The sequence below is a fragment of the Magallana gigas genome, chromosome 2, assembly GCF_963853765.1.
Source record: "Magallana gigas chromosome 2, xbMagGiga1.1, whole genome shotgun sequence".
Taxonomy (NCBI): Eukaryota; Metazoa; Mollusca; class Bivalvia; order Ostreida; family Ostreidae; genus Magallana; species Magallana gigas.
The window spans coordinates 1469990-1489034 of record NC_088854.1 but is presented as its reverse complement, the minus strand read 5'-3'; the positions used below and the strand labels follow the sequence as shown (position 1 = coordinate 1489034).

The 19045-nt window shown below is 35.6% G+C and overlaps 2 protein-coding genes across 9 annotated transcripts in view; one reads left to right on the top strand and one right to left on the bottom strand.

Moving 5' to 3' along the window:
- Positions 1-1478: 1478 nt before the first annotated feature.
- On the top strand, positions 1479-8230 carry LOC105336191 (uncharacterized). Of its 2 annotated transcripts, none has more exons than XM_066074447.1 (9): positions 1479-1606; positions 2538-2736; positions 2935-3176; positions 4400-4556; positions 5841-6045; positions 6166-6317; positions 6430-6549; positions 6656-6802; positions 7456-8229. In XM_066074447.1, the coding sequence occupies exons 2-9, from the start codon at positions 2563-2565 to the stop codon at positions 7654-7656; spliced, it is 1398 nt and encodes a 465-aa protein (XP_065930519.1). In that variant the 5' UTR covers positions 1479-1606; positions 2538-2562; the 3' UTR covers positions 7657-8229. The 2 variants fall into 2 exon arrangements, with proteins under 2 accessions (XP_065930519.1, XP_034300415.2); XM_034444524.2 differs by lacking the exon at positions 1479-1606 and adding an exon at positions 1765-1784 and having other exon boundaries at positions 7456-8230.
- A 717-nt stretch (positions 8231-8947) lies between these two features.
- Positions 8948-19045, bottom strand: part of LOC105336190 (neurabin-1) — a 28653-nt gene continuing 18555 nt past the window's right edge. Inside the window, exons 14-25 of one of the 7 annotated variants that reach the window (XR_010710595.1) lie at positions 18950-19018; positions 18623-18777; positions 18396-18469; positions 17698-17724; positions 16722-16862; positions 15683-15837; positions 13972-14148; positions 13750-13779; positions 13057-13169; positions 12357-12536; positions 11824-12043; positions 8948-11778 (exon numbers count right to left, since the gene is read on the bottom strand). Coding sequence is in view for 6 of the 7 variants with exons in the window: in XM_066074442.1 (XP_065930514.1) it covers positions 11891-12043; positions 12357-12536; positions 13057-13169; positions 13750-13779; positions 13972-14148; positions 15683-15837; positions 16722-16862; positions 17698-17724; positions 18396-18469; positions 18623-18777; positions 18950-19018 (1274 nt within the window). In the remaining variant the exon portion in view is untranslated. Of the gene's footprint in view, positions 12044-12356; positions 12537-13056; positions 13170-13749; positions 13780-13971; positions 14149-15682; positions 15838-16721; positions 16863-17697; positions 17725-18395; positions 18470-18622; positions 18778-18949; positions 19019-19045 lie in introns of all 7 variants that reach the window. The other 6 variants (XM_066074442.1, XM_066074443.1, XM_066074444.1 and 3 more) reach the window with 6 other exon arrangements.

Below are 19045 nucleotides of genomic sequence, written 5' to 3'. Positions count from 1 at the left end.
AGTTGCTACTGGAGCACTTTTTTCATAAGATACACACCTCTCGTGTTTGAAAAGGAATTGCCCGTTTTCTTTTTTAAAAATCGATATATTTTAAAAAGCATAGGAAATATATTCAAAACATTGGTAATTTGGTACTGATTTTAAAATTGAGATGTTTTACTAATATTTTAATATATGTGTAAGTGTCATAAAGTCAGAGAACGAACATCAAATAAATAAGTATGTGTAACTTTGTATATAAGCTATTTTTGGTAATTTAATTAGTAATTACTTCATATACAGACGCACTGCATCTATGTTTTAGCATAAACAAAGTTATGCGAATGGAATCAGTAATTGTTTTGTAGATTTAAACTGTATATTTTGGAGGCACGTGTACGATACAACTCACGCATATGCAAAAATAAAATATTCAGCTGTCTTTTTTATTCTTTTGTCGTCAAGAATGAAAATGTTACGTGAATCGAACAAGCGACCGATTAATTCGCGAAAATTTAACATTTATTATAATTCACTTGCGTAAGTTTTGAAAATATATCGCGAAAGTTACATTTTTTTCTTGCGAAAAAAAGCATATATGGCCAGAAATTAGTCCTGACTTTTACCCCTTTTTATTTGTAACCAGTAACTTTGGTTACATCGGTAACAATGTTTGATTATGAATTATTTTCTAACTTTGATGTACTTGTGACATGTTACAGTGGTTACTGGTTACATTGGTTACAAAACAGAGTTATGTTTGGGTTAGGGTTAGGTTTAGGGTTAGGGGTTAGTTTATGGTTATGGTTAGTTTAGGGTTAGGAGTTAGGGTTAGTTTAGGGTTAGGATTAGGGTTAGTTTAGGGTTAGGTTAGGGTTAGGTAACCATTGTAACCAATGTTACCAATTTAAAAAAGATCCCTTGTAAATCATGAAAATGACTGTCACCACTGTTACCCTATGTCACCAAGAGAATATAGCTGTAACCATTGTAACCAAATAAAATAAGAACCTCTGTTAAAAAGAAAAGGCTTGTCGCCTCTGTTACCTCTTGTCACCAATGGACTATAGCTGTTACCATTGTAACCATTGTAACCAAATGAAATAAGACCCCCTGCTAAACAGAAAAAGGCTTGTCACCTCTGTTACCTTTTGTCACCAATATAATACAGCTGTAACCATTGTTACTGGATGAAATTAAACCATCCAGCAGAAAGAAAATAATCAGTTTTGTCATGTATGTTACCTTTGTCACCAAAAAACAGTGCCTTGTTACTGGTTACAAAAGAAATGGGGTAAAAGTCAGGACTAATTTCTGGCCATATCTAAAAAAAAAGCGTTTGTAAAAATTAAGTTACAGTACACGTATGTTTATTTATTTGATTGAATGCAAAAAAAAAATCTTCGCCATATGGTGAAAGAAGTCTTAAACATACATAACATATAGAATTTATTTTTTGGATATACACGGTTTTCCGGGGGGGGGGTTCTGACGTGAGTCACCCCGAGTTCAACCGCGCGGCGATGTAATGCGGAACTGTTCGATAATGCGACGCCGGAACTAAATCTACACACAATTTACTTTCGATTTGATAAACTAAGCAGTGTGATCACTTTATTCAACACAAGTAAGTAAATTATATAACTAAATTCACTTATTTAAGTTTGACAAAAGTTGCTTAATCATTTTACATTAAAGTATGTTGTTGACGTGATTTTTGACCGTTATAGTACATGGAATTTGTACATGTAAGTTAACATGGTTAACATGTAAATATTTATCAGCTGTTTATAGGAATAAATGCGGTAAGTTTTGTTTGTATTTACCCTGCCCTTTTTCTTTAGTTATATTTATTTTATATAGTGATTTTGTTGGATCCATGCACAGTATGCATATAATGACATTTTGTTCCTGTTTTGTTTACATATTTATGGATCAAAACTGCATGGTGATTAATCAAAATCTGCAAATGAAAGATTTTTTCTATCAGAAAATTAGCTACCGATATTTGGGAATAAGCATTGCTTGTTCTGTAATGCTGTTGAAGTGTTGCCAATGAAAAAGCCAACAAAAGGGCACTAACCTGTGAATATAAATACATGTTGAGGGGCAGTAACCTGTTAAATTCCTGACTTGTGGAAAGTATATTGGCAGACACAGTGTTAGCATGTGGGTAAACAAACAGTTTCTTTACTTACCTAGGTACTATTATTACTTACTCCCGGGTTGATCAGAATTAGATCCTTGATATTTACATAATCATAAAAATCAGTGATCTGATTCTAATTTTAATGTCATTGTTCCCACCCCTTTCCTGATACCAAGTCTTCTTTTAGCTGTCTTGTCACATCAAAGCATGAGGAGGTATATTGCTTATTAATAAGTATATTGCCACATAAGACTCATAAGTAGCCATTAGATGGAGGAGCATCAATTATCAAAGATCTCAGATTTTGATGCAAAGTCAATCAAATTAAATATGATTAAAGATAATTAAATTGATTCAGAGAAGATAATTTGGTTGACTGCATGTATTGTATTGTTTTGGTATCATTTAGTGGGGAGGTGAAATCTTCACGCGCGATGTTCCCAGTGGTGTGTCAGAAGTTTGTCCATGCCATGGGGCCGGACACCATGATCCCCGCCCAGAGTATGGATGCGGCTCAGGATCTGGACCTCCTCAAGATCGTGCTGAGGAAGACTAAGCGAAGCTATCTGTTCTGGGAGAAAGTCAAGCACACAGTCCTGGATTTTCATGTAATTGTCAACTACGTCATTGAAGTTTATTCATATATTTAGAAGATTAGGATTTTTTCCTGTTGGAATAGAGTACAGTGTTGATATTTTTGAATAGTAAAGATTATTTAGGAAGCTCGTTGAGAACTGTAACCATAAACCTTAGGTAGAACTTGTTCCAACAAAACAACTCAAACTGTATTCTTTGATATAATGTAGCTCCAGTCCTTGCTACAGAACAGCCATGTTGTGCTGGATGTTCCAAGTAAGACGAAGGAATTTTGCCAGTTCAATCCGGAGACAAAGTATTCCCTGGACGGAAAGCTCGGGATCCAGCTGATGAGGGAACTAATGGATGCATCGCTATCTGCTTCGGATTCCGTCACCATTTCATCTCGACTCGGAACCATCCAGGAGAAAAGTCTGGACTCTGAAGCTTTGCTGGAGGCACTGAAGGGCAGGTAACTCTGTTTATAAATAATCATTAAAAATATGTGGATTTAAAAGTCGGGGCTGGATGGTCATGGCTGCTATGTAAATCTCCTTAATAAGTAGAGCTCTGTATAACGATATAGGTAAACATTCAAACTTGAAAGATAAAATATTGATTTTTTTCTTTACTAAATAAAAATTCATAGCTTTAATAGGAAATCGTTTTTTAAAATTTAAGTTAGATTTGATGGTCACAGGTAATTTGTTTACCACCAAGCTACTTAAAATTCAATGGCTACGCTTATATGTTTTTAACAAAAAGATTCTCACAATCTCTTTACTGTTAGTTATTTTAATTTAAAATACTTATAAACTAGAAAGTGGTACTAACAAATTATTAGAAATAGATGCTTTCCATAAGTACACTATTAGGCAGTGCTTTTTGCTGAGTGACTGACTGCATGTGTGAATTTTAGCCATTTATATTGTTCAATTTTTGCTGCAATATTAGGATGTTAGGATCCTTCTGGATGTTGGAATAATTAAAGGTAACTTAGCAAGCTTTATTCATCATCGTTCATTAAATTGCATAATACATGTACAGTATTGGTAAATAAGAATTTTAAGAGAAACTATTTCATCATCATCTTACCAGAGGGATGGAAGTTTGAATTCTGTACGAGGCGTATCATTCTGTTCTGTATGGCGCATACCTTACTTTCCTCCACTATTTTTCTAGAAATGTTCTAATGCCTTTAAGCATGCATACATTTTCTCATCTCTCACTGCTTTGAATAACTTCTACCATGCAAAATAATTTATGATATTCAAACTCATTTAAATTTTATACATAATGTATAACAATAAAATGTTGATCTCCTAGAAAAATATAAAAACTTCTTATTAATTTAGATTATTCAGCAACAAGACTTATATCTGCATGCTCACAAAATCCATTCATAATATAAAATAACCACTGTAGGTGGATTTATCTATAGAATATACTTTTTGATAAACTAGGATAATAATGTACTGTATATTATATACAGGAGTTATCTTTCTTACTGGATAAGTTGTCCAAGAAAATAGGTCTTGACAAAGCTTTCAAAAATTGTCGAATATCTTTGTCCCTTGACCCCAATGAAATAGCAGTTCATGTTCAATTGAAAAATAAAAGCCCTCAAGAGGGCAACAATATTGTCCATTACTGTAAACACACACCTACAATTCCCCACTGTGGTCCTTATTCCAGGAGACTGGACATGACTAACACGGTGGTACGTCAGGTTGTGGAGAGTACCCAACAGTCTATCAGTCTGTGTCTCGTCAAGGACCTCTACCTCGTCCAGAAAGACGCCGAAATCAAACGCGTGAAGACGGTGGACGAAGACCTGGATGTCAACGAAAAGGTTCGTTTTGTCTGTTACAGCGAGTCCTGATTCAGGGAAAGGTTTGTTTTGTCTGTTACAGCGAGTCCTGATTCAGGAAAAGGTTTGTTCTGTCTGTTACAGCGAGTCTTGATTCAGGGAAAGGTTTGTTTTGTCTGTTACAGCAAGTCCTGATTCAGGGAAAGGTTCGTTTTGTCTGTTACAGCGAGTTCTGATTCAGGAAAGGTTCATTTTGTCTGTTACAGCGAGTCTTGATTCATGGAAAGGTTCGTTCTGTCTGTTACAGCGAGTTCTGATTCAGGAATAGGTTCTTTCTGCCTGTTACAGCAAGTCTTGATTCAGGGAAAGGTTCGTTCTGTCTGTTACAGCGAGTTCTTATTCAGGAATAGGTTCTTTCTGCCTGTTACAGCAAGTCTTGATTCAGGGAAAGGTTCGTTTTGTCTGTTACAGCGAGTCTTGATTCAGGGAAAGGTTCGTTCTGTCTGTTACAGCGAGTCTTGATTCAGGGAAAGGTTCGTTTTGTCTGTTACAGCGAGTCTTGATTCAGGGAAAGGTTCGTTCTGTCTGTTTCAGCGAGTCTTGATTCAGGGAAAGGTTCATTTTGTCTGTTACAGCGAGTCTTGATTCATGGAAAGGTTCGTTCTGTCTGTTACAGCGAGTTCTGATTCAGGGAAAGGTTCTTTCTGTCTGTTACAGCGAGTCTTGATTCCGGGAAAGGTTCGTTTTGTCTGTTACAGCAAATCTTGATTCAGGAAAAGGTTCGTTCTGTCTGTTACAGCGAGTCCTGATTCGGGGAAAGGTTCGTTTTTTCTGTTACAGCGAGTCCTGATTCAGGGAAAGGTTCGTTCTGTCTGTTACAGCGAGTCCTGATTCAGGAAAAAAAGGTTTGTTTTGTCTGTTACAGCGAGTCCTGATTGTCTTTGAACCTCCATGTAAGCAAATGGCCATGTACAGTAAAACACGGTTATAGCGAACACGCTTATAATGAATTGACGCTTACAGCGAAGTGAATTTTATTCCCCAAGTCTCTATTTCATGTTGTAAACTTGACGGATATAATGAATTACGCTTATAACGAAGTTAAATTGGCCGTCCCTGGGACTTCGTTATAAGCGTGTTTTACTGTATTATTGTTGACAAATTGAGAACAAGTTTTAACATTGAGGGATTGATTTTAAATTCAGATATGAATATATTTGATTGTTAAGTCAACAAAAGGAATTAAGCACAAGTTCTTAAAAACCTTGAGGATACATAGTTGATCCTTGTAGACTGCAACATACACCTGATCTTGTTCCTCTGTAGGTGAAGGTGGTTCCAGGCGACATTGATGAGAAAGTCCACTACGATAAAACGGGCGACATCGTTGTCCCTGCAGGAACTCCCGTAGCTTACAAAGTCTGGGAACTCAAGGTCAGGGCCAAAGATGGGGCCATAACCCCCATGACCTTACCCAGGGGCCAGGGAGGTTTCCAAGGGATTCTGATGAGGGACTATGCCGACACAGTAGGTAAGAGAACTTTGCTTCTGCACTCATTGCATAGGACTACACGTAGAAAGAAGTAGTAATGGGGAAGATTTTTCAGTGTGTTGATGATGTTAGTTGACTGAATTGAATAAAATAACTCAGATCCTGACAAGGAAACTGACAAAGGACATAAAATGGTGGCAGACATTTTGAATCCCGTGGTGACGATGTCAGAGTCGGAGAGAGGCAGCCTGATTGGTGCCTTGAAGACAGTCATGGGCAACCAAGCAGAAATCAAGCGAATCGAAAACCTGGTGAGGAACGAAAATACAAAATTATCTCTAATAAGCTTTATCTTCTGTTGAGTGTAACTTCTTAGCATAGAGGGTTTTAAATGACCTTTGCTTTCTTTTACAACTTTTGTAGTTAAGTGATGTTGAAGCTGAGAGTTTAAAAGAAGCTTCATATTCAGAATGGATAAAAAATGGTTCTTTTGAAGAAACAGTTTACAGAACAATTCTCACACCTTGTGGATTTGTCATTAAGGTAAATCAGGATTTTTTCTTCATTTACAAATGTTATTTTAAACATCAAATGAAGCCGTGTTCTGGATCCTATTATGTTTATAACCTGTGTGTGGTTCTCCCTGTAGGATGACAAGCTACAGTACCCACTGGCCCCCAGCAGTGTTCTAACAGCCTGTGCCTATGTATTTGGTGCACTGGACGAATTTGACAAACGAGAACTACAGCAACTTCTGTCATGTGACAAAGAGGCTGGGATATCCCTAGTAGAAATTGTGAGTTTTCCTTCAATATCTTGAAAGAAACGTACAATAAATTAATTTCCTTTCTAAAGTACAGAACAAGTCCAAGCAGAAAACATCCAATTCTTAATACCGGTATTTGATTATCAAAATTAGAAAAATTATTTAGTAATCTAATGCAGGACATTTTAATATGTTCTGCAATACTTATGTATCCGTTTTTATAACGTGGTAAGAGTTAGTACTTAAGGAATAAGGAATTATTTATAACATGGTAAGTGTTAGTACTTAAAACATTAAATTTAGAACATTAAATTCAATAGATCCGGAATGGCTTTATGATAGATTTGACCATGCTGCGAATGAAATTATCACCTCATAATACTCAAAGAATGATTCCTTATTACTTATATTTACATTATTTACAATTTCTACCCTTTAAAACAACATTTCAAAACCAAATTTTTCGTGTAGCACATGCTATGTATTACTATGCAGCACAGCCAATACTGTTTTTGAGTTATGCTCTAAGACACGCCCATTTTATGTCGCTCATCTTTGATGAAATATATTGGACTTTAAAATTGATTTGTAATGTTATCACAGACAAAGACAGTTGAAAATGTAAATAACTAAGAATCATGATTACAGGTGCTTATTGATTTCACTTGGTGATAACTTTTCAGTGTTCCCAGGCCATCAGTGGAGAGACTGCCATAGTGCTTCCCGACTTCCCCAAGGTCCTCACAAAAGGCACTGTGGGTAGAGACCTGGCGGAATCCCTCGGGTTCCAACTCAACGAGGACAAGAACGCAATTACCTCTCCTAGTCAGATCACCAAAACGTTGGAGAACAGTTACTGGGTGCTGTACGCCCTCTTTAAATGAGACCTTGTGTCCCAGCTGATGGGTTTAGCTATGTTCTGATCATCAGCGATATTTTGTTAACAAGATTTTGTTTATTGTAGTTTATTTGTAAGTTTTAAGAAGCCAAGCTTTGAGTTAATTGTACATTATGTATAACATACATGTAAGAGCAATTTATAGTCAGGTTGATATAGTACTAGTCAGTCAGTCCAGTGGAACCAAGAGTTGTGTTTATACCTGTAATCATCGCTCAACAGGTTTATCATGATTTATTATGCAATAAAATGTGTTGATTTGAATTCTAAAATTTTACATGTACAGTTGAACTTTGATATCTCGAACACTGATATCTCGAATACAATGGATATGTCGAAGTTATTTTTAAGTCCCAACCACTTGTTTTTAAGTATATTACCCTTGATATCTCAAATACTCAGATATCTCAAAGTTTTTAAACAGTCCCATCTAGTTCGAGATAATGAAGTATGACTGTATGTGCAAGTTAATACTTAAATGCAATTTTGACAATTCCTTTATTAAATCAATAAACATGAATGTACTAGAAGAAATTTTTGTATGCAAAAATGTTCAGGTACATTTACCTGCATGTTCTAAATGCATTACTTTGTACATTGAAAATAAATTTGATCTCATAATCTTGCCTTCTTTGATGTAGTAACTTTATTCAATAAAACTGTCTGTCGGAATCTTGTTACTTTACAAACAACACTTTAAATTTTGAAGAGAGAAATACTGATAAGTGCATTCATACATTGTAGATATTTCTTTTTCCTTGAATAGACTAGGTTTTGATTTTATGAGCTATAAATACTGACCAATCATTACAGTTCTTGGTGGCTAAGTTTTTTTTGTGGATTTTGAGGGCCCTATCTTCCAATCATTTACATGGTGAATTAAGACAAGCAGTATTAACTCATTAAATCATATAAATATAGACACATTAGTTTTCTATGAACCTTTGAAAAATTGTCAATCCTTCAAAGTTAGTCTCCACAAATTTTAATGATTTCACAGTATATCCGACATCGTCTTATACTTTTTACTGCAATGGCGGTCTGCTCAAATATAACACCTGCTGATGACCACTTGGTGAAGACCAAGAATCGGCCATTTATGTTAGAAAACAACACAAGCATTGTGTGTACTTGTATAAATATATTTATTCTTCATCACATTAAATGACACCTCTCATACGTCAGACATTTATAAAACTAGTTTTGTTGTCGAATTCAGAATGATTCATTAAAAAAAAGAACTAATGAAATTGCACAGATTTTTTTTGTTCACAGAATTACCAAGCTGACAAAATGTTTATGAAATAGAAAAAAAAAATCTCTCCATGAATTAAAGGATTGTATATTGCATCTCGTACATATCAACAACAGTTTGGACAAACGACGAATCCTGCTTGAGAATATTTTTTTTGTTCTTTAGTTTTACAGTAACGACAGATTCCCCCGATGACTTGTAACAACAAGAAGTGAATGATACGAGTGTTAATACATGTGCTCTTCACTACGATGATACAAAGTGATAATCACAGAGGTCTATATAGAGTCAGAAACTTGCCAGCATGTTCACAATACAGCACTGTCACTCACATCACACCAATGCAAAATAATTCGTTCACCTAATTTAATTATTTCCTACTTTTTGAAAAAAAAAATTTATTATTAAAGTCAGATATCTTTAAAATTTTCAAAAACTTTTTTTTCAGTTATCTTAAGGTACTTTCTGTTTTAAACTCTTCCAGGCCGTCAGGCAACATCTAACAACCGAAACACTTAATAAAATAATTCCAAATAAAGCATTGTTCTCACAGTGCTGTATTATAAACACACCGGTCAGATTCAGAGAAACTCAAGTGAGAAGAAAATATGGATAAATGTATTTCAGGTGGCTTTGATAACAGAAAATATATATACATGTACATAATAAGTTGTTTAATTTGGTGAAGTATAGACATGGTTTACTTTTGTGACAATCTAAACTTTAAAGCAGTAGATAATCAGAGCCTAGGTATTTGATGTTAGAAATTTCAGATTGAGTATACATACACAGTATATAGCTTGTGTGTCCAAGCTTTTAAGTTAGTATCATCTCTAAACGAGAATAAATTTTATACACAAAAATAAACTGAAAGATCACTTCAAAGATAAAGCACTACTGAGTAGATAATTGAATAAGAATATACACCAAAACACGATTCTCTTACTGAGTGTAGCTCACAAACTCCTTACTTCGATCTTAGAAAGACTATACTCTCTCATTAGCATTATAAATTGTAGGGAAAGCAAAACCGATATCATCTTAACTGCTTAAAAAAATGTGAAATACATGATAATACACAACCATCAGTAGAAAAGAAAATGAATACAATGTATAATAAGTATGGTGTATAAACACAGTGTATATAAATATCATAATCTACCAAAATAAATTTCCAGCGACAATTGTATGCACCAATAAGTCTAGGAGAAGCACCGATCGGGGCGACCTGCTTCAATGAACCGAGACATTTGTCTGGATGAAGACACGGATTGGAAAAGTTTGGCGACTCTTACAACAAAGTCACCCTCACTACACAGTAATATTCTGAACACTTTTCTCATTAACTTGTAATGCAGAATAAAAAAAGCCATTTAACTTCACATGGTCCTCAATGTTACAATACTTGCTCAGTGTTAATATCCAGTTGAATGAATGTCCATCACTTGTTAACAGAAATGTGGGAGCACTTCAGTATACTTCAAATCTTTGATACAGCATTTAAACTTTTATAATGTCTTTCTTACTTCAACTTCCTCAAAACATGGTCCCAAAAATGTCCTTCTCAATGAAAATATGGCAAAATGTAACCCTAATATGACGGAGCAAACCATTTGTCAGAACTCAAAATAACTGAGTAATGGAAGGACAACTCTTAAGTTTCCTTCACAAAAATAAAATAAACGAAAATGACAAATGATTCACAACATAAAGGATTAAACACATGTAAACAAACAGTAATTGAAATAAAAATAAGGATCACAAACTAAAGATATGGAAAACAAATTTGAAAAAAATTGAGTTTGTTTTTTATGACAATTTTTGATAATAATTCTATCTTTGCGGCCTATTCCCAATAGTAAAAGAAACTTACAATGAGTCAGTGTCTCCCCTTTTCTCTTCAATGTAAACATTGCAATAATGCTGAAGACTTGTAATTCAGGTGTGTAGAATGAATTTTGCAAACAGATAAAATCCTTGTGTAGCATTGCATTGACAATAGCTGAGAGGATGGCTGGAGCTAGTGTGTTTCTGGAATGTTTATTTGGTATTGTCTGTGACAATATGATAATATAATATAGATATCTGATACAAATAGATTGTATATAGTGGACACATCTGATACACAAAACAACCTCTGGCATACAGGGGGATATGGTGGGGTAAACGTGTATATGTGGTAACAACCATGGGGTATATATCTTCTAGAACTACGGGGGTTAGGCCTAGGTGATATGGTACCAGTAAAGATAATTGAATCACACAGGATAGGGCCCTTTCAGCTCTTGAGACAAATGTTCTGACACAACATGCATGTATAGACATATACCCTGCTACAACCAGGCAGGAAACCTCACAGCTTCCTGTAGTCATGTGACACTTTAAAAACAAGGGAGACAATCGGGATGGCAGTTATCATAAAATACATGACAGAAAAAAATGATACAGCGCTACCATCCTACTGTATATACGATACATGTTTATATGGAAATAAAATGATAATATTTCAACCAGTAATATAATACAAAGTAAACTCTACATAAAATTTCATTCTTAGAATCACAACAATAAAACATCAACAACAACCCTCGTATGTATCTCTGGCTCTCTGGCTGAGCAGACATTTTGTGACGGCATAAACAACGTTCTGTCACACACAAACCCCGACAGGCTTGTAGTTTGTAAAAAAAATCAACTATTAACATAGTACACAGGATAGATGACTGTAAACTGACCTATAGCCCCCATGAACACTCTATCCTCTTGGAGTACCAACCTTACAATGTAAATGTTTGTAAATTTGACAAAATAAACCAGTCTCCTATACATAGCTTCTGCTGGAATACCACACACCTACTGTGTAGAACGCCCGGTCACTGTCAATGTAATACCACACACCTACTGTGTAGAACGCCCGGTCACTGTCAATGTTGGACACAGTCACTCAGTCCCTGAGGGGCTGCCCTCACTTCTTCTTCAGGAGTTGTTTCTTCTGTTCTTTTTCTTTGGCTTTCCTCTCTTTCTCCTGAATTTTCTTTTCTTTCTCCACTCCTGTCTTGATTTCTTTGATTTTCTTTTTCAACAAGTCTCTATCTTTACCATTTGCAATGCCCATAGTCTGCAATGAGGATAAAATGTCAACGATTAAGGCTGCTTAAACAAGCCATAATAAGCAACATTTCAAAGAAAAGTTTTAAATCCAAGATTAGTTAGGCCATCAAAAATTAATTCCATGGTTCTCAGGCCTCGCGCATCTCATTTAACATTGCACATTGCTAATTTTTTATCAGTAAATGAATAAAATAAAAGTGTGCTTGCAAATTCGGGGAAAAAAAAACAACAAAATCTGTATTTAGGACCGCATTTTAGACACTCAGTTCAGTAAAACACTTGACTTCAATAAAGAACTTAATGGCAAATGAGGCCTATACCTTTAACTTGGTTCCGTCCAGTTGGATGAGTTGTGGTCCTGTAATGTTTTTCTCGGCAAACAGCGGGATGTACTTCTCCAGCTCCAAGATCATCAGCCAGTGGGCCACGTTCTCCACGGACCACTCTGTGATGGATCCGGACTGGAACTGGTTGACCGGTCGTCGACTGGACGGCTTCTCCTACATCACAGCATTGAGCAAGGTTAGTTATATGAACATTAAACTTTAATTAATTACTGTGGTTTCATTAATATTTGTTAAATACAATTATTGTGGATTGTGTCGACTTAATCCATGTCAAAATCATATGTTCATTAAAACTTAATGTCTAATATTGATGGGATTATTGGCCATAAAATTATGTATCCTTTAACTGATTTTCAGTAAGTCCATGAAAATTGATGCCCAGGAATATTATTGGAAAACAGGACATAAATATATAATTGATCCAATCCTTCCATCCAAGTTTATATTAAACATTTACCTAAACAACCACATAAAAGGTATACATTTATAGCCAATCTACAATATCTAACAAATTAATTAATCTTGATTAACATTCTTAAAGTTTCATTTAGTTAGCTTCTACATTGGTATAGAGATGAACGAAAATCTCATAAGTATTGACCCTGAAGTGTTACATTCGAGCAGAATTATACTTGCTATTTATAGCACTGAGCAGTCATTTACAAATACATACATCGTTGGCCGGAGTTCCCGTGATGTTCAGAGAAAAGAAAGTCTTTTTCCCGTCTTCATCATCGTATTCTTGCACCATGTAGGAGGAAGAAATCTCGCTGGTTGTGCTAGCACCTGAAACACGGCTTTCTACGTCAGTCTTGCAAAAAAGTGTCAATGTATCAAAATCTCTAAAACTGATTCCTTTACATGGGGAAAGTGAAATGAAGCCTTATTCACACTTTATGGGCAAACAATTTTTCATTGCTAATAAGCCCCTGGGATTTCATGAAATGTTTATGTTGAGGAAATTTAAAAGTTGTAGGTGTTAGAGTGATAATTATTTAAAGAATCCCATTTCTCCTGAAGTCTCTGAAGTCTATACTTACTGTTCTTGGTACTGAACAAAAAACCCCTCTCCCCTCTGTAAGATTATTTCTAACACGCGTGTTAGTAAGAATACATTGATATTGTACGTATCACAAACCTGTTTCTATTAGACAGTATAAATTTAAGCCTACAGTTTATGTTCATGCATTGAGATACAGCTTTACACATGTAACACTGATACAAATTAATGCACCCAATACGCTATGCTCTGAACAAAACTGCTACTCAATATGGTGACAGGTTAGTGTAATTCAGGGTAAAGTGGACACATTGACATTGAATAAGGAGGGGGTGGGTGGTGAGGGGTGTGCATGTTGGAGCCTACCTGGTACAGATTTGGGAGACGGGCTCCTCACTGTTAGCCAGCAAAGAAAAATAAGACACAGTACATATACATTACTGCATACACAAGACACACCAAAACAGTGCTATCAAAACAACACACCTCAAATAGTTCACAATTCACAAGTTCTTCTCTCTCTCTCTCTCTCTCTCTCTCTCTCTCTCTCTCTCTCTCTCTCTCTCACAAGGAATCTATAGAACTTACCATCCAATGAATCTGTTGACATGTCCAGGGGACGTTTAGATATCAGAGTTATGCCCCCTTCATCTCCTGAGGTCACATGATCCTTATTAAGTGAACGATTGGACAACAAAACCACACCTGAGTTGTCAGCACTACCTCCCGTCTTACCAAATTTTAACAGTTTGGACAAGCCTAGTCCTAGTGAAAGAGACATACACTGAGATGTATAGCTGCCCCTCCCACATCATCCTGTTACTACTGTGTGACCCCTGTCACGGGACCAATCAACACGCCGTGACCCACTTAATGCATTCTGTTAACCTTCCTCTCATCAACCACTGGTTCATGTTATATCAGGCATGCCATTTCATTCTTCATGCAAACTGGTGAGGGATGGTATCAAACCCCGGGGAACCATGCACATTTTGACCCCAAATATGTAATTTATATATGCATTTAAAGGTAAAATTTACATGAAATAGCCAAATGTTCAATCATAATAATATTATTGGTTAAAATTTAGAAAGGTAACAAGTTTAGTTTGATATTTGACATTAGAATTTTGGAAATAAAAAGTGTTATTTTTTTGTGAGGCCATATTCAAATCTATAGGTTATCTATTGAATTTATCTGGTTAATGTTGAATGAAGACAAAATAATAATTACAAAGTTAAGTGAATTTCTGATCAATGCTTTCAAAAAAAGACAGAATACTTTGAGATCTAAATGACCGGTGAATTACTTATACAAATCATGATACTATCTTTATATTTGTATAAATTACCTTTATGACTTTATATTATATGCACACTGTTCATATGTTTTGACATACTGATGTACATTTGCCCGGCTGTTACAAGTTCATGTATGTGTATGGACTATTTTTATATGTTGAATCTATTATTTAAGGGCATTTCTATCTAATATCTGTAATCTTGTATGCCCTTTGAGCCCAAAATTGGAAATAAACTATTATTATTACTATTATTATCTACTGAATATTTTTATCTTAAGTTTGAAGTTTTTTCAACTTTTTTCTTTTTGGGAAGTTATTATCAAAATATATTGAAACCAAACAATTCCAAAGCAACAAAGAATTGAAATAAATAAAAATAGGCATGCCAACCCATACGTGTACAAAACTGTTCATGCAAAGAAAAGAACAAAATATCAAACATGTTAATAAGTTACTGTAAAAGTGTGGATTATTGGTGAAACAATTCTGGATCTAACTCATATGAATAAATTGATGAGCAAATGATTTTAAGAAATTTGTTTAGATAAAATGTTGATGGATCTGAGATGTTCAATTTTGTTTTTACCTCTTTTACAGTTTTACTGATTGTCACACAGCATGCATTAGAGCAACAAAAAGGTGTGCTGTGCTGATAATAACAGTCATCCAAGGATTATAATGCACTGTCATGCACTGAATTCATTCATAGTAATCTTAATCAGTATGAAGATAATTATATAGATCCATTGATTACCATTACATCTTACACTTTGTTAAAAGATCTTTAAATTGATATTCAAAAGAATAACTTGACAATAGCTGCAAAATTGTAGCCTTATTCCATTTTTTACTTTCTTTGGCTAACGTTAACTGGAAACTTCCAATAAAAAAGAATGAAAAAGAGCTACAATGCTGCAGCTCGTTTGACACATGCCTTAGTACAGGTACAAAAACACACAGGTAAGCGTGACCCAGTCCTAACGTTACCCCTCTCACCTTTACTCTTCCCGGTGCTCCCTATGGACGGCGTCTCAACCATCTCGGGCACCGAGTCGGGGATTTCTGAGTGCATGTTTTTAAACATGGGCTGAGACGGATCGTAGGATGTCTGAGATACTGTGGAGGACGAGTCGTCATTCTCGCTGTCCTGCCTATAAAACAATAGCGCATCTGAATACCGAATGACCAGCATACCCTTAACATGGAACAACTTATAGAAGGAATGACAAAGCCTTAGATCTTATTTATAGCATGATTTTGAAAAGTGAGTCACAAACAATAAGTTCAATTATATTCAATACACATGTATAATACCAGTACAAAATGCTGAATATAAAGTTGAGGAATTAATGTGCTAGAATGGTAAATGATGGACTCTGTCATGCTAGGTACATGTATGCTAACAAGATAAGATACAGAAGTCTGTAACAAGCCAGATATACAGTAAACATCTACAGGTTGTATATGATACACACTATAAAGTTACAGTGATGGTCGATCCTGAATATACAGAGCACAGTACGTAGGTATACTGACAATATCCACTGAGGAGTACAAATACTAACTACATATCATGTAATATACAAATAAATGTGATGAGTACAGCAGTATGATGAAAAAAAGTATGATATACATATAAATATGAAATATGATAGATACATTCTGATTAGTGTCTGATGGAGAATGACATTGGAGATCAACGTTAAACATCTGCACAAAAGTGCCAAAGGAGTGGATGGCTGTCTTAACCAATCAGACACAACTACTGTTAATTAATGACAACTACTGCAAATATAATTTGTACAGGTCTGCACTCAGGTAATTACATAGACAGGTGTATTAATCACTTGTTAGTCATCAATAATCAGGGAACTATTAATTAGTATAACTGCACTACACACAGGCTGGGTATACACTGTGTTAGGGATACTGACTATCATACTGTCAATTAATGCACTACAGGTGGCCATTAGATTTCCTGAGGGACATCAGTTCTAAGCCGGTGATGTGGCAGTGGGCACGTGCGGTGACCTACCTGGAGTGGGACTGGTCACTGACCGAGTCACTGTCTGGCCCCTGGGGAGGGGGAGGAGGGGGCGGGATATTGGGGGGCTGTAATAAATTCTTCTGCTGAGCTTTTCTCTTTTTCGCGTCACTTTTCTTGACTGTGCTGTCGCTATAAAACAAATGGCTGATGACAGAGTCTAGTCTGGACTGATCAAAGCAAGGATGAATATTGGCTTTTCAAAAATCTCCAGAATTATGCTTCAATTATATTAAATGATGTTCATTTGGTCAATACATTTTTGTATGAATGAATATTAATGATGTGAGAATGATTTGTATTTGTGAATGATACAGTGGGTATAATGACTTATCTAAAAGCATGACAATGACAAGATGATATTTATCATGCACAATCAAAATTAAGGACACTGCATATCATTAAAATGTTACGATTTATATCACACATTTCAAAGTTTACGTCAACATTTCCATCACTCTCATGCATATAAAAACACATGCACCAGAGGATGCACATTAGCCTTGATGTAGCTAGTCCACTAGGGTGAGAATCGTACAAAGTAAAACCAGTTCACAGCAGGCAGGTCTCAACTGGACAGAAATCAGGGGGTAAAGGTTGTAATTCAACTGAGTCTAAAGATCCAAACTAGTCCTTTGCATTTACTGTAAGGTAAGACTTCATTGTCCAGTTGAGACAAGTTCAGTGGTGCGTAACAGTTAAAAGAAGACATCTTACTAAGATTATGACTTCATCTAAAAGGTCAATATCAATAGAAGATTCAAGAAAATAGATCATTAAGTCTTTGATATAGGAAAAGATCCATCTTTTGGTTTGTCAAAGTTGAAGTCTCAGATACAAGATTAGAAGAGAATTTATGTAGAAAAAGACTTATTTATACGACGGAGAAGAAAGGAAATCGTTAGGCACCACTGATTGAGTACAGAGTGATAAGTATACACTAAATAAAAGATACAGAAAGCCTTACAAAAACTCATCCTCACTACTACTGAAACTGAAAGCAAAATCAACATCTCATAAATAAATCAACATCTCGCAAATAAATCAACATCTCGCAAATAGAAATCAACATCTCGCAAACATAAATCAATAAATAAAACAGCTTATATCGGAAACAGCAGGCAAATGTTGGAATCAAAACTAATTAACATGCTGAAAATCAAATTATATCAAAAGCAACAATCTCTATCTCCGTTCATGTGTATATCATCTAATAGTATAAGGTGAATCAAATGCCGACTGTATAGAGTTGATGTAATATACAGCGTGTATGTCATGTAGCAGAGCAGGCAACATGCTGTGGGTGTTTTCTGATTCAATCTAAACTTTTGACATGCTATCTTATTTTAAGTCACATGATTTCTTTTACTTTCCAGTATGCTAAATGAGCTTCATCAACATTAACTAAATCTGGAATATCTGATTATTTGATTGTCCTGGTATAGACCAGCAACAAACAATGTAAACATGAAATAATATGTTGAGGTGATGATACAGGTGATGATACAGGTCATTTTGATGTTTTACAAATGTACAATGAACCCTACATAAAATTTGGTCAATTATTTGTACAGATTTCTAACACCTTTTTTCACGTGATGTAGATATACATGTATTACTATAGATAACCTATATTAGACACTTTCAGTATGGTACAGTACTGACCTGTCATGCTTGATCCACGTCTCCAGACCGCTCTCGTTCGCCTCCTCTTCCACGGGCTCTCCCTCAGCACCAGGCTACAAACACACAAGTCAACATCAGTAAAACTAAGCCCCCAATCAATCAGATAAAGTCTACACATGAAGAACAATAAAATTGCCATAATATGACGAGCAAAGAGACCCCCTAATTTTTGTTAGAGCTCCAGGTAGATATATTTGTCTAGTTACCTTGATGTTACGTTTTGTGGGAGGTCGCCGGTTTCTGTTGGCCGAGCTGACCAGTTGACCTTTGTCGCGATTGGCCGAGGTGTCCAGCAGTGAGGTTTGGGGGACCGCGCCTCTGAAGCTGTCAACAGAGGAATCATCATCCTCCAAGCCGTTCTCTGTACACAAAGATACATAGGACTTATCAACACTGTCTCTTATAATGACAACTGTTAAACATACACAGGACTGAGGTATACAAATGAATATCTGAAATAAAGTTCATAAGCCTTGCATGCCTCAAAAATATCCATTTTTTGCCCTAACATCATAATAAGAACCCCTTGCTACCTGTCTTATTGGTGGGTGATGTATCTGAACAGGAAGAGATGGATTCGTTTAATGGGGAGGCTTCAACTTCTGTAAAAGATACAGCCATGTCATATA

What these genes read in the sequence shown, in the direction of transcription:
- LOC105336191 (XM_034444524.2), top strand. An exon ending in ACCTGGATGTCAACGAAAAG is followed by an intron (nt 4,557 to 5,840) that starts GTTCGTTTTGTC and finishes GTTCCTCTGTAG; the next exon opens with GTGAAGGTGGTTCCAGGCGA. An exon ending in GGATATCCCTAGTAGAAATT is followed by an intron (nt 6,803 to 7,455) that starts GTGAGTTTTCCT and finishes ATAACTTTTCAG; the next exon opens with TGTTCCCAGGCCATCAGTGG.